This window comes from Parus major, chromosome 17 (genome assembly GCF_001522545.3).
Source record: "Parus major isolate Abel chromosome 17, Parus_major1.1, whole genome shotgun sequence".
NCBI classification, from domain to species: domain Eukaryota; kingdom Metazoa; phylum Chordata; class Aves; order Passeriformes; family Paridae; genus Parus; species Parus major.
Genome location: NC_031785.1, coordinates 2076354 through 2090860, shown reverse-complemented (window position 1 = coordinate 2090860; position 14507 = coordinate 2076354). Strand labels below are relative to the sequence as shown.

The 14507-nt window shown below is 46.2% G+C and overlaps 1 protein-coding gene across 1 annotated transcript; it reads right to left on the bottom strand.

The window, feature by feature from the left end:
- Positions 1-105: 105 nt before the first annotated feature.
- Positions 106-14220, bottom strand: RAB14 (RAB14, member RAS oncogene family). Its single transcript, XM_015645085.1, has 8 exons — positions 14044-14220; positions 7079-7137; positions 6170-6223; positions 4577-4754; positions 3491-3557; positions 2994-3081; positions 2650-2680; positions 106-2031 (listed from the first exon to the last, which is right to left on the bottom strand). The coding sequence occupies exons 2-8, from the start codon at positions 7128-7130 to the stop codon at positions 1854-1856; spliced, it is 648 nt and encodes a 215-aa protein (XP_015500571.1). The 5' UTR covers positions 7131-7137; positions 14044-14220; the 3' UTR covers positions 106-1853.
- Positions 14221-14507: the final 287 nt, after the last annotated feature.

The window sequence follows — 14507 nt, the reverse complement described above, 5'->3', positions numbered from 1 at the left end:
GGATGAAGGCTGAGCACAAATCCCAGCACTCCAAGGAGCTCTCCCCCCCTCAGAGGTCCCACCCTCAGCACAGAGGGCCAGAGCAAGTAACACACAGAAGGGAGGTTTATCTAGATACAGGTACTTTATTTACAAATATTTAGATTAATAGCATTGTTACATCAAATGAGGAGTACAGCAGTCCAAACAGATCCTTTCTGTGACAGAAACAATAAGACCTACTGTAACTTACTCTGGGAGTACAGGTATTGCACCTCAACAAGCTGTAGTCATTACAACACTGACTTCACATCAGCAGCAGGTCGTGGTCCCTGGGCAAACCCTGGTGCAGCCTTGGGTTAAGCAGGATGCAGGAGCTGGAGATCTTGAACATACCCATCTACTGAGGAACAGGAGTTAAAAAAGGACTAACCAGACAAACAAAGGGACAGCACACGAGTTACCCAAATCCTACTGTCTGCACATTCCAGTTTTGGCTTTTATTTAACATTGACTGTACAATACTCTGGTACCACTGGTTACTTACAAGTCTCAACATTGTAGAGTTTTAGTGTCTAGAGTGGGATTTTCAGACTACTTTGTATTTGAAACGCTGCAGTAAGCCTGAAGTGGGACACTGGATTGTGGTTAAGCACTTACCCCCTTCCATTTTTAAACCTTGTGATGTTTCCCAAGTGAAGCTGCACAAGGAGCCACAGTAAAAGCCCACATTAGTGCAGCAACACCCCCACAGGCAGGGTCACCACGTGACACCCCCTCACACACCAGAAGGATGTACTTGAAGGCTTGAAGCAAAACCCTTTAAAAAACCCCTCACACAGCTCTGTTAAAAAATACAAGAGTAGTTAAAAATCCCTAGAGAGCACACGTTGTTCCAACTGTCCAGTTCAGCCTCTGCCCAGTCCCAAAGTTAAAGGTACAAAAGCGGGAGGTGTGCGAGAGCCCGGCCACGGCTGAAGCCCGGGAATGCCAAAGAGAAGCAGGTAGAGCACTGCTGAGTGCAGAGGGGAGCATTGCACAGTGCAGGATGAGAGCCACACCCCACTAGTGTTAATGTCTGTGTCCCCAGCACCGTGGGGATCCCACGAGTGACACCCAGCAACTGCAGCCCCAGCTGGGCTGTGCTGCCACGGGGGCACCGAGAGCTCAGACTGTACAAACGGGGGGTTCTTACACACTGCTCTAATGCCAGGCATCATTTTCTTCATTAAAATCATATACACAGGATGTATTTAACTGTTAGCTCAGTTCCTTCAAATTTTATACATATTTACGTTCTGTTAACAAAGGTAAAGGATAAAAGTGGCAAAAAAAATGACGTAAAGCTATTGAGCACAAGAATGAACAGATCGCTTCCCTGCGCCACCCCGACCCCAGCACATCCCACAGGGAATTCTTCCAACAAAAGCACATCATTACAGAGCCCCTCGCTACCATCAGAAGTCATTTCACAGCAAAAACTTATCCTTTACTACTGACAGCTCGAACAGTTAGAGGTGGGGAAGAAAGGCCAAAGAACCATAAAATAAACCATACAAGACAAAGCCCTGCGAAAGTGTAAAATCAGGAGTCCAGCATCAGTGCTCAGTTTAAATTATGTATCGGTGACACTATCACAAGGACAATCAAGGAAAAAAAAACTTCTAGATTTACCATGCAGGAGAGGTTTTATTACTCTACTTGCCTTTGATAACCTGATTACATCTAAAGTTGTTTAGCAGTTTAGTACTGTGTTAAACTTGTCTCAGAGTTTTAATTAAACCCAGTAAGATGTACAGAAGATGGGGAAGCGGTCAAAAGCACCACTCCCTAGAGCCAGAGGTGAGGGGTCAGGAGGAGCCACGGAGGGGTCACTAGCAGCCACAGCCTTCTCTCTGGGGCTGGGGTTCGCTCGTTAGCCGCCCCCCCTGCGGGGCTGACGGTTTGTGCTGTACGCCCGACTCGGCCGCGTTCAGGTCCAGGCTTCCGTCTTGGATGTTCTGGTAGATTTTCTTGGCAGCCTCCAGGAACGCGTCCTCCACGTTCTCTCCACTGCAAGAGAGCAGCAGGAGTTATTGGGGCTGCAGTGCTGCTTCTGGAGGGAGCTGGGCAGGCACTGCCCCGTCCTCTTCAGCCCAACAGCCCCGGGACAGGGCAATTCCCTCTCTGGCCACTACACCAGAGCAGGACCAGCCTTATTCTGGGAATAAGGAATACGTGCCAAAGCACTGAGGAGCAAAAATAAGCCAAGGCATTGAGCCACGTGTACAGGATAGTTCTGAGAGTGGCTTAAAGACAAGGGAGCACTACGGATCAAAGCCTGTTTTTGTTACAAAGTTCTGTTCTGACATGTGCCAGTGGGAGCCCCATTTCCTGGTGGCCCTGGAGATCTGTTCCCCAGTGACACAGCCAGCCCCAAGCATGGCACAGCAATTCTTCACTTACTGGTCATTGCCCACAGACCAAACCTGCAGCTCTAAACACCCAGGGAAAGGAACCCTTTTCACACTGAACACATTCCACACTCAAATAAGGCCTGAAATCCAAATCAGTTCATTTGAATTCAACCAGTCTTTGCCTGAAATGCAGCCAGAGGCCTCAGTTCCAAGTTACTTTCAAGTCACAGCAAACAGACCAATCTGAACATTACCGCAGCCAAAAGTCACTTACGTTTTTGCACTTGCTTCAAGGAACAATAAACCTGTTCAGAGACAGAGGTTTAACAGTCAGTGCACAACACACCTCAAAGAGCCCAAAGTCAGACACCTCACGACCTTCCCATTACATGCAAGACACTATTTTAGTACTAAACAAGCTTTTGTGACTATGTTAAGGCATCAACACAAGCCAATTTCTAGAACTACCCAGTTACCAGACTGCCTGAGGCACAGCAGCAGTTTGTACACACAATTCCATGACTCTGGAAGTGTAAGCTTACAGCTATTAGTGCTGAGGATTCACACTAACATCACTATCTTGTAGGAAAGTACCAGTCCAAGAGAAAAAAAACGCACCATTTTCTTCAGCAAATTGTTTGGCTTCTTCATATGTAACATCCCTCTGTGCTTCCAGGTCTGCTTTGTTTCCTATGAGGATTATCACCTGGGTCAGGAGAGAAAAATAAGTTAGACTGGGAAAAAGCTCAGGGGCCTTTTCCACTGCCACCTTCATTGTTAATGAGACTTTTTAAAAAACCAAAGGGAAATATGCAGAGCAGATTATCTACAGAAGCCATGCTCCTCCAGAACTGTGCCCTAACGTTCCCTACTCTGGGAAAGCAGGAATAGCATCTCCAGCTGTCACTTTCCAAAGCTTTAAACTTTTAGAGGAAGGCCTTTTGCTCCAGCTGCAGTGGGGAAATGAATCACTGCACTCTGCAGGTGGGGGCAGGAGCAGTGCAGAAAACACAGGCAGCTCTTGCAGAGACCACTGCAGTGCTTTGGCTTGAGCCTCCCACCACTCACTCAGGGAGAAACAATCTTGCTTTTAAGCTAAATGAAGTCCAACTTACAGTATTTGGATTGGTGAGGTTCCTTGCATCTGTCAGCCAGCTGCTTAAGTGATTATATGTACTTCTTCTGCAAAGAATCAGGAGAGGACACCTTTAGTCTTCTATAAAATATTTAGGTGCCAATAGCACAGTCAACATCCAAAAACAGCAACATCCATCATCCCTGTTGTTCTCCCCACGTCAAGACAGACAAAGCAGCAGCAGCAGTGTGGACCCAGACCACAAATTCAAGTCAACTTTAAACCCTTGGAGCAGGTCTTACACTGCCAGTGGAAAGCCAGACCAACTCCCACTGCTAGCACACAGCTCTGCACACGCACAACGCTGGTGCTGTTTTGTACAGAACACATTAAAGGGTTTCCTGTCAAATGCTATTCCAGAACACAGTGCAGCACTTCAGTAGCAAACTGCAGAAGGTCATGTTTTACTCAAGATTTACACAAACAAAATACACCTACATATGTGGGAAAAAACAGAGGGGCCTCAAGGATATCAAGAACAGCCCCAGAGAATGATGAGAGACATGAGCAAGCAAAAGCATTTCAATTTGCATCTGATGCATTATTGTTTGAGCAGCACCTTTCGTTGTCAGCCCCTAGAGGAAGGCAGGATGGCTCCTGTGCAGTGCCAGGCTGCTGGGGAAGAGGCCCAGGGTCAGGCTGAGGCCAGGCTCTCTCCCCACACACCACGGGCAGTTCCGCACGTTCACTGCGGCACAGCCGCGCTCGGGGCTGGGCCCACTGAGGACACCCCTGCCCTGTGAGCAGCACTGCCACTGCCTCCACAGCAGCAGCATCCACGTGCTGAAGACCAGATTCTAAGGACAAAGCCAGTTCTTCAAAACAACTTCAACACAGGCAGTCACAGCCTGAAATGCAAACCCCTCAGGCTCATCAGCAGTGATATTTTCCTAGAAAAGCCGCTCTCATCGTTCCCCGTGTCTCATGTGCAGCTCTTTAAACCCTGGGGTATTTGGGTAAGGTGCATCACACAAGGATGCTGCTCATCCAGACACACACACAGCCTCTGAGCCACGGGACAGAGCAGACAGTGCTCACCAAACTCCCAGAGCTCTGCTGCCCTTACCTGGTGATGTCGTAGACCATGAGAGCTCCTGCTGCTCCTCTGTAGTAGCTTCGTGTGACAGCCCTGAATCTCTCTTGTCCTGCTGTATCCCAAATCTGTAGTTTAATTTTTTGGCCGCTAACTTCAATTATTCTTGTGCCAAATTCAACACCAATTGTGTGGGGACAGTCTGCCATAACTGTCATGAAAAATAAGAGCAAAGATCAGATCTTCCTAGGACAAAGTTTCCTTGCTGCAAAAATATGACTACCCCAAGTTTTCAGTTATCTTTACTAGATTTTCAGTCTCTGAAAAAGCATTTTTACAGCTACAGTTGCCAAACTGCATCACTTAACCAGAAATAAAATGCTGACTTTCCTGAGCTGCTGTTAGTTTTAAGAACAGTTATAAAATTCCTTGCCTTCTCTGCTGCTCTTTGGCCATACATAGCAGTAGGTACCAAGTCAGCTGATTTCCAGTCTATCCTTGCCGAAGGTTAACTACTTTAATGCAGTAGGGAAAGATAATTTTTAGGGAATTACCAAGAAAGATACAGTTAAAAAGTCTGTCACATCTTCAGGAACAGGCTGGTTCAGACAGGGCAATAGCATGACTGTCCAAGAAAATGCCAGTTTCGTAAGTAGCTGCAAGCACACCAAATCAAATCCAAAAAGGCATCTTTCTGATTATGATAAACTCATGTTAATAAGCTCATTTTTGAGGAAGATCAAGAAAACACAGACATGAGGACCTACCTACATGAGGCTACCTAGAGTTAGGGGCAGTCTCACAGCAGAGGTGCTTGACATGTTAGTTTGGTTGTACTGCTTTGGCTTGGTGCTGACAGAACATTCTCCTCATGGACAATTTGACCATGTGCAAAATGGTATTTAAATAACTAGCTGATAATGCATTTTCATTAAAAACAACAGTCAGAAATTCCTATTTCTACTGGAAAACAAATATTTTAATTGCAGCTCCTACCCACTTGTTACCACATCTCAAGCAGCACATGGTGATGCCTGTACTGAGAAATACCTCCAGACTTACTCACTGAGTGAGGTAACAGCTGCTGCAAACCTCAATGCAACACACACTAGGAAGACCTGAAGCTAATTCCATACATGAGAAAATGTTTCAGCTGAGAGAGACTGCAGCAAGCCCTAAACACCATCACCCAGGGCAGGCCAAGTGTCTTGAAGGGCCACTTAAGGCTGCAAACAAGGACTCAAAGAAAAAATATTCTTTTTTTTTTTTTTTCCTTTTTTTCCTTAACAGACCTAAAATCTCCAACTGCTTGTGATCAAGCTACACCAATATTGAAAGTTCAGACAAGAAATTTCTCTTTGTCCATATCAAAATCCACAGAAAAGCTATAAAATCAGATCCAGTCCTCCCACTCCTCACAGGTGGGATTGGCTGGAGAAGGTTTTGCCATAACTACATCAATATTTGATTCTGCATCTGCTGAAGTCAAACCAGAAATGTGACCCAGTACAATCCAAATTCATACAGAGTAAGACACAGCAAACTGAGCTCATGCATGATGGAAACAGGCAGGGAAAAGGGATGAAAATGCCACTTAGAATAAACATTATGAACTGAAATACTCACACTTCTTTTCTGTGAATTGATGAAGCAAACAGGACTTTCCTACACCCATGTCCCCTGTTACAAAGAGAATAGTTAAATCATTGTTGCAGCAAGCACATTTTCTTCCTCCCACACAACAAATGCTACAGAGACATTCATTTCTCAGGTCAGATGGGCAGTGTTCTATCCTTGAATTTATCAACTTTGCCACTGAAGCTTTGGCTACAGGTACAGCTTGCAAGCAAGAGCAGAACACTCAGGAAATAAGTTAATTTGTATTACTAATTTTATAATTGCATTTCACAAGGTTATAAAAAGTACGGCTGAAGAAACCAAAATGTAAAATATACTTGGTGTTTGCTCCTGTCTTACTGTGTAAGAACATCAAAAATACTGACAACCATCCAGAACATCTCAAGAAATTGCTTCACTTCCACTGATCCTCTTGCACAATACCAAGGGTGAGACACAGCAAAATCTTTTAAGAAGCAACTTTTCCAGAGGCTGAGGCTGTCACAGCAGCCTGACTTACAAACCTGCACAATAACACTGCACATCATTTACACCTACACAAGGTCATTAACAATTAAACAATTAACAGCAAGACCAGTTCTTCCAGGACAGCAATAAATGCAATCCCTGACTAAGCAGCCAAGGAAGCTGCAGCTAAAAGCAACATTTAAACACAAAAATACAGCCTGGGAGAGGTTTATGAGCCTATGCAGTGGTTTCCAATCAGCACTTGTGCCTTCAACATAAATTCTAAAAGCTTTGATGTTAATGATGCAAAAGGCTCCAGTAAATGCTAAAGCTGTAGAGAAGTGTGGTGACCTGTGGGGACTGAGGTAGGACAAGCACATACTGAAACAGCCAGAGGCTTCTCATGTATCCACCCAGAACATACACAGGTGTGAGCCCACTGGTACTTACCAATAATGATGTACTTAAAGATGTAGGAATAGTTGTAAGGTGCAGTTGCCATTGTGGCACTAAAATAAAAAACAGAACACGTCAGAACTGATACTTGTTCCCTCAAGGCGACCCAATTTATCCAGTTTAGCTCATATAAACAAAAAACACCTTCCTCTTCCTCTCTCTCCCAACTACCCTTTCATTCAGTTTAAATTTGTGTAGTTCCCCACAGTCACTGAATTATTGGCACAGCCAGCCAGCAAAGTTCCCACATTGTTTGCTCTGAGCCCCTGTCAGTAAGGCCTCCAAGTAGAAACACACTCCAGGATAGCAATGATAATCAATTTTATCCAAAAAGACTTAAAGCTGTTGAAAAGCTCAGTCCTTCCTTGCTCTGCACAGTCACTGCCAGACCAGCACTCACCCGCCAAAGAGCTGATGTATGAACTGAAAATAAAATCTGACTCCAGCATAAAATCTGACGAGATTTAACAAAACCAGCAAGTTGGAACTATTACCTCACACTTCTGAGACTTGCAACAGCAACAAAGGAAGCAGTGCAGCTTGCAGCAAACAGCTAAGATTTAAAAGAATGCTGTAGTAGCCTTAACTGGGGCCTGGGGTGCTGCTTGTCCATGTTGGAAAAGCAGTGCAAGCCACAAATCAGATGTTCAGGAAGTTGGTTAACATCTCTGTGGCTTTGTCAGCACAGCAGTGTTACAGCAAGGCTGTTGAGCATTTTCTCTTATTTAAAAGGCAGTCAAAGTACTTCTAACATTCCAGAATTTTCCTAAATGTGGAGGGAATTAGAACTGGCTTCTGCTGTTTAAATCTGCAAGGAGTGAAAGCTGACTTACTACCTAACATGTCAGTTAGCCAGGATTACACATCTGTAGGGGCCAGATGTTGCCAGGTAACATTAAAGATGGGAAATGCCTGCTTTTGTCCCAGGCTTTAAGTTAAACTGGATCTAATGATCAGTTAAGCAAGTGGAAAATTTCTAGCAGGAATTCAGCACTTCCCTTCCTGCTCCTGCAGGGCAGATAGCCAGCCATTACAAACACATGGTACTCCTTACAGGGAACACTGCTGGAGCCTGAAAGATTTTCATTAGGTCATGTGTCATTCACATGACAAATGAAACCAATACTGGAAAGAAATACAAACAGAGGAAAGCTTACAGGCCTGGGACTTTCTCAAAAGCAAAGTACTGTTCCTTGAACCACAATTAATCCCTCTCAGTGAACTGCAGTCATAAGGAAGGTGAACAAATCTTGTTCCCAACACAGAGCCAGCAGCCTGCACTTCCCAGTGCTGAGATTGGAGGCAAACATGCTTATCTAGACCTCGGAGGGGAACAACTCCCAGAGCAGTTAAGAAGGGTTTACTGAGTGCCAGGCGCTGCTCTGCACCTCATCTTCCCTCCACGCCCGGCTCAGGAGATGGAAACACTCGGTCCTTCTATCCCAAGCAGTACATAAAGCACCTCTGCTAACTCCTACAGAGACACACACTGTTTTACTAAGCCAACTTTATTCCAAGATAGGAAATAAAGTGACAATTTTGGACACTAATTCACCAAGCAAGCCAGCAGATTTATTGCCTTATTTCCTGGAAGATTCCAGAGTTACAGTATCAGCTTCAACACGTGCATGGGTTATTTTCAACAGCAGTAAATAAAGACAAGTCACTGCTCCATATTGAGCTCCAAATGAATGTGTCACTGTGGAAACATCCAGTCCTTCGAGTTTCCTGAACATCTTCACACATTATGTTCTTTTTCTTCCCCAGCATGTCCCAGCACAGTAAAATGGGCACACAAAACACGTGTTCCTGCAGGACACTTCACCTGCCACCTCCTTTCTGGGCAGAGTGGCACATCCTCACAGCTCAGCTCCACTGGATGGCACACAGGGCTAAACTGGGGGTCTATCAGGTAACTGGAAGTATAAAGAGAAAGCTTGAGAAAACTGATTTATACATGTAAGTACTTCAGGAGCTGCCCTGTTTTCAACAGAATAACAGCTAGGTGTTACAGCTACAAGATACCAAGAGCACCAATATGCACCAAAGATCTCATGTGCATTCTGAGGATGGAAATATCCAGTAACTTCTGCTGTTAAAAACCCCAACCAAACCAACCAGCACCATGAACTCCAATACAGGGAACCAACCACTTCTGTGGCTATGAAATCTGCAGAAGCCTGCGTGCCCTCTCTTCGTCCCAAGACTAAGAGGCCAAGGAATGCCAACTACTCCCCAACACGGGGAAGTTTTATGTTCCTGAGCACATGACTTTAGGATACCATTGTGTGGTAAACAATGTTGTACTGCTCCACTGTTCCAACCAGGAGGGAAATGCATCCTGCTATCCAAGTCTGGAAAGTGAGGAAGACTTTTTTTTAAAAGTATGGACAAACTGGGAACTTGGTGCAGTCTCTGTCACAAACTGAATTTGAAGTGAATCTCAACTAGATCTCCATTGCTGAATATACAGCTCTGTTTATTTGTCAGACTGTTTCTGCCTGTTGAGATATGCCCATTTTCTTTATGCCTTCTAAGTAAAAGAGTCTTAACTATGCTATTTCAATACAAAAAAATACTGGTATTACATTTATTCCAAGGGTCACATTACAGAAAAGATTCTGAAATACTCCAAACCATTAGTAAAGGTCAGGAATCTTTTCTAGAGAACAGATGACTCCTTTAAATAAAAAAAAGAATCAAATAAAAACCCAAGCAAAACTAAAACAATCAAATAACAAACTTTTAAACACTCAAATTTTAATAAGGATTAGCAGGAATTCAAACTGTACTCAGATCTTGGAATACAAGTGATATTCCACATGGACTCTGTGCTGAAGGAGAAAAAAAAAAAATGCAACCAACTAAAAACAGAAACCCTGCTGAGAATTCAGCCTTGGAAAACTGACCACCTCAGCATTTACTGCAGACGAAAGAAGGAAGTCCAGACAAGAACAGGGCACAACAGGGGTCAGTAAATTCTAAACTATCAGCTACATGTCAGTGCAAGGAGTTGATGTGTTGATAGCCATTACCCATCTGTAGGAACTCGAGTTCTGCCTCCACCCTCTCTGTTCCAGACACGTGAATCTCAATAATTCCAATATGGGGGATGGGGCTTCCTCTTGGGAGAGCAAGAGCTGCAGGGCTGAGAAAGTTGCACATAAATATCCACAGCTCAGCCTCAGCCACTGCTGGCATTGTGCACGACATCAAAGTTAATCAGCCATGAGTTTACTGTTAACAGAAAGCAGAAGTTTAGTCTGGGAGCTTGGCCTACCTGCCATCCTTCTTCCAGGAAAAGTCTGCCAGCTCAGTTTTGGCTCCCTTCTCCCAGGTAAGGGTGCCCTGGAGCGCAGAGCATTATTGCAGGATGGCCACTGGCCAGAGGATCTCACTAAGCACAGATTTATGCTCATTTCAAAGCCTACACAATTTATTTCTGTATTACCTTAGGACTGGAAATTTTATAGCAGTGTTGCCAAATCCATTTCCCATATATCAACTTCTTCCTTAGAGGCTTTTTTTAAAAAATATATATATATATCGTTAAAGATCACCTTAATGAGACACCAGTACATCTGCATCTCCTCCTCTAGTAAACAAGCACTGCACAGATATTTAGAAATCTCACTGAAGGTGTATTTCAACTATCAGCTACATCTGTACTCCCTAAGATTGTTCTGGGCACACTGCTGTAACACTCTTTATCACAATAACATAACTGTAAATATCAGATTCATACCAGCCTTTGCAAGACCTGTGCAGCTCCTTCCAGCTCAAGGACACAGTTTTAACTCTTCACTGGATATCATTTGCATTGAGAAATTTAATATCTTTATGCTCAACAAGAAGCAGGTGTGTTGTGAAAGGAGACCAGAACCTGCATGCAGAGGGTTTATTAGACACTGCTGTGGTTCATATCTGCAGCTGATGGATGCTCCATGTGCAGGGATGAGACCTGGGAAAAAACTACCACCTTCAAATTCAGCCCTTCCCAGTCGTTACTGGTTCCCTGCAGACTACAGCACTCTGCAGCCAGGGAAACACTGGTTAGTTACTGTGCAGTAAAAGGTATTTTGTAGTCCCTCTGGGCAGCCAGGTGTTCTGTGCATCATTCTCCAAGGATGTGCAGCAGGAAAAGCTCTCACAGTAGAAGCTGTAGATTTACTTGGATGTTAATTAACAGACAACATTAAGATTGATAAGGGGGAGGAGCTGGAGAGAGATAGAATTGTTTCATTTCATAATTGCACTTTTCCCCTTATAAGGACTTTTGTCAAGCACACAGAACAATGTGGTTCAACTGGTACCTTACTTCAGCAGGCTACCAGAAGCAGTGTGTGAGTGCTTCAATTATGGTCACCTGTAAGATCACAGCACACTGAAGGTAATAACAGGTCTGTTATCAATTCATTCACCCAAGCACTGAATTCCCATAGGTGTCATGTCCACAGCAAGCTATGAGGTCTGCTACAATTAAATTCCACTGTGCTTCTCTGGCTTTCACACACCAAGGACATTCAGGTATTCCTAAACCACATCAACATCTCGGCCCTTTTTAAGATGATGCTCTGCAGCCACCCTGCTCTGCTTATTTATTCATTTTTGCAGGTTTGGCTTTACAAAGCCCTGCTAAGCCTGATCCCTGAGGAGTCTCAGAGCCTGCTGCAGCCTTCACACCTGTCTGACAACATCACTTGTTGCTGGCCAGTTCCTTACTCATCCCTCAGCTCTTCCAGAGTCATCCTGCCTGGCTTCCCCCACTTAGATTTCACCAAAGCATCCAATCAGCACAAGACAGGAAATTTGGCTGAGCTGATCTCTGATCACCCAGCAGCCTCTGTGAGCTGTTGTCCAGGATCACTTTGCATTTCCTCGCTGTTCCCACCTCGTTACTCTTTCCCTGACAGCACAGAGGGCCTTGCAGGCTCTGGGGCTTAGACTGCAGCCCTGCAGAGCCCTTTCCAGGCTGTTCTTGAAGAAATGCATTGGAGATATTCCCTAATTATGTAAAACCCCTTAACCCAGCTGAGACCTAGGGTTTTTTTCTAAAGGCTTCACAGGCCTTCATTTCTCCATCCTCCAGGAGAACTTAGTTTTTCTTTTTAAATCAAACCTATGTATCACGCTGCCTTCACTTTCTGACTCTCCTCAAGCTCTCCAGTCACACCCACGTTGTCCTGGTTATCCTTCTACTGGTTTCACATCCTGCTTCATTAACTTACTCCAATTTGCTTCCTGAACTTCCTGCATTTATATGTGCACACCTCAATTCTCCCTGACCACACCCCAGCTGCAGAGCTGAACTAATCACTGCCTACCTGCCCTCACCAGCGTGAGCACCTTCTGCCATGTCCCTCCTCTCAGCCATCCTTTATCCACCTCTATTTCCTCATTTATCCTACTCTCCTCTTCCTACAGAGTACTCCAACCTGTAGCACTTGTCTGCTCATAGTTTGGGACAGTACACACACACAAAAAAAAAGCTTTCTGTCATTCCAACAAATCAGAACACTCTGGAGTCATCACCTTGGAAAACAAAAGTTACAGACACTTTAGGTAAATATTAACTAAGATCTACCTCCTGTTTCAGGAAAATACAACAAAATGAGAACTAATCTTAAGCAGGTTTCATTAGATGCCCAGGAGTGAGCAGGTAATTTTAAACTGTTATTTACATTTTACATCCCAGTACCTCCAGTAGAACAGGTTTGTTTCCAAACTGCTGTCCTTCATAAGAACTCCTTTTTTTTTTTTTTTTTTTTTTTTGGTTCTTCATAAAATGAAAAAGGAAAAGAGAAACTTCTTCCTTCCACTCAGATTTATGACATTTTCAATTCCCTACAGGAAGCTAGCAAATTCCTTTCTAAACCATATTAAATTGTGACATTTAGTAATTAAATTCCCCAAGGTTCATATTTTCTTCCCATTCCCGAGTAATGCCCAAGCACAAGGGCCCCTCAGTCCAATCCAAACCATGACAGGAATCAATCCCAGCTAATACATTCCTATTCCACAGGATAACATCTGGCTCCTGTAAAAGATGTGGTGGTTTGGGGTTTGATGTGGTTTAGGATACAGCCAACCTGGGTGACTCCTGTTCACTAAGGGGCTCTGTTACCTCTGAAAAACATCCCAACATAGATCTACCCTTCTTCAAAGCAAAAGCCACACCGAGTAACCTCCAGAGCCACCGCCAGGGCCACTCCAGCACAGACATCCACCTTTGCCTGGCTTTAAGTGCAAGGACAATTGAGCACAACTCCAATCCAAGACAGAGCTACCAGTACCTGTTGTAGATACTTAGCTTGCTGCAAACTGGCAATAAACAATTAAGAGAAAGAAAGGAATTCCACTGTGTTTAGCGTAAATAAGCTTCGACAGAAAAAATCAGTACAGAATACTTTCGCTGCTTTCTCAAATAGGAAGTGGCTTTTCCCTCAACCCTCAAAGCCATTTTTCTGTCAAAGTTCATGACGGCACAGGTCAATGTAAGAATTAAAAGTAGAGATAACGCTGCACATCGGCCACATATACGGTACAATATACACATACACACCCTACGTGCAACTGCAACAGCTCGTAAGGGGGAGATATAGAAACACATATATAAAAATATCGCCTGTGGCCGGGTGTTTGCTGGTGGCGTTGCCGACTGTGCAGTGCAGAGGAGAGGTGGGGGGCGGCGGTGACACAGAGCGAAGCGGCCTAGTCCTGCCCGCAGCCTCACCCCGCTCGGCCCGGCCGCCCCTTCCCCTCCCCGCCGGTCCCGGGGCCCGCCCGGAGCGCCCTCGGGGCCGCACGGCGCCCTGCGGGCCCGCCGGGCCGCGGCTCGGGGCGGCACCGGGCCGGAGCTCCGCTGACCGGGACCCGCCCGCTCCGCCCGGCCCGGCGGAGCCCCGGCGCGGCGCCTGGCGCTGCAGGCCAAGCGAGCGCCCGTGCCGGGCCCCCCGTACCTGTGCCCGGGGCTCAGGGAGCTGTGCAGCGCGGCTGTGCGGGCGGTGCCCGGTGCCCCGCGGGCTCTGTTGCTCGGCTCGGTCCGGGCTCGCTCCGCTGCCTCAGACGCGGCTCCGCTGCGCCCCCATCACCCCCGCAGCCAAGATGGCGGCGCCCCTCGCACGGGGTTTCCCCTCCCACTTTCGACGGGCGCCGGGGCCGCACAAAGAGTGGGCGCGCGGGCGCCGCGGCGCAGCCAATCACGGCGGCCGCTGCCAGGCCAGGTCCCGCCCACCCCGCCGGCGCGAGGGGCGGGGCCGAGCGGGGCGGGAGCGCGCGCGCGGCGGGGCGGGGCCGGGGCGGGGCCGCGCGCGGGGCAGCGCGGGAGCGCGCGCGCCCTCAGGCGGAGAAGCGGCGCCTCAGGGCGGAGCGCGGCCTCCGGCATCCCAGAAAATCCCGGATTTCCGCGTTTTTCCTCCTGGAA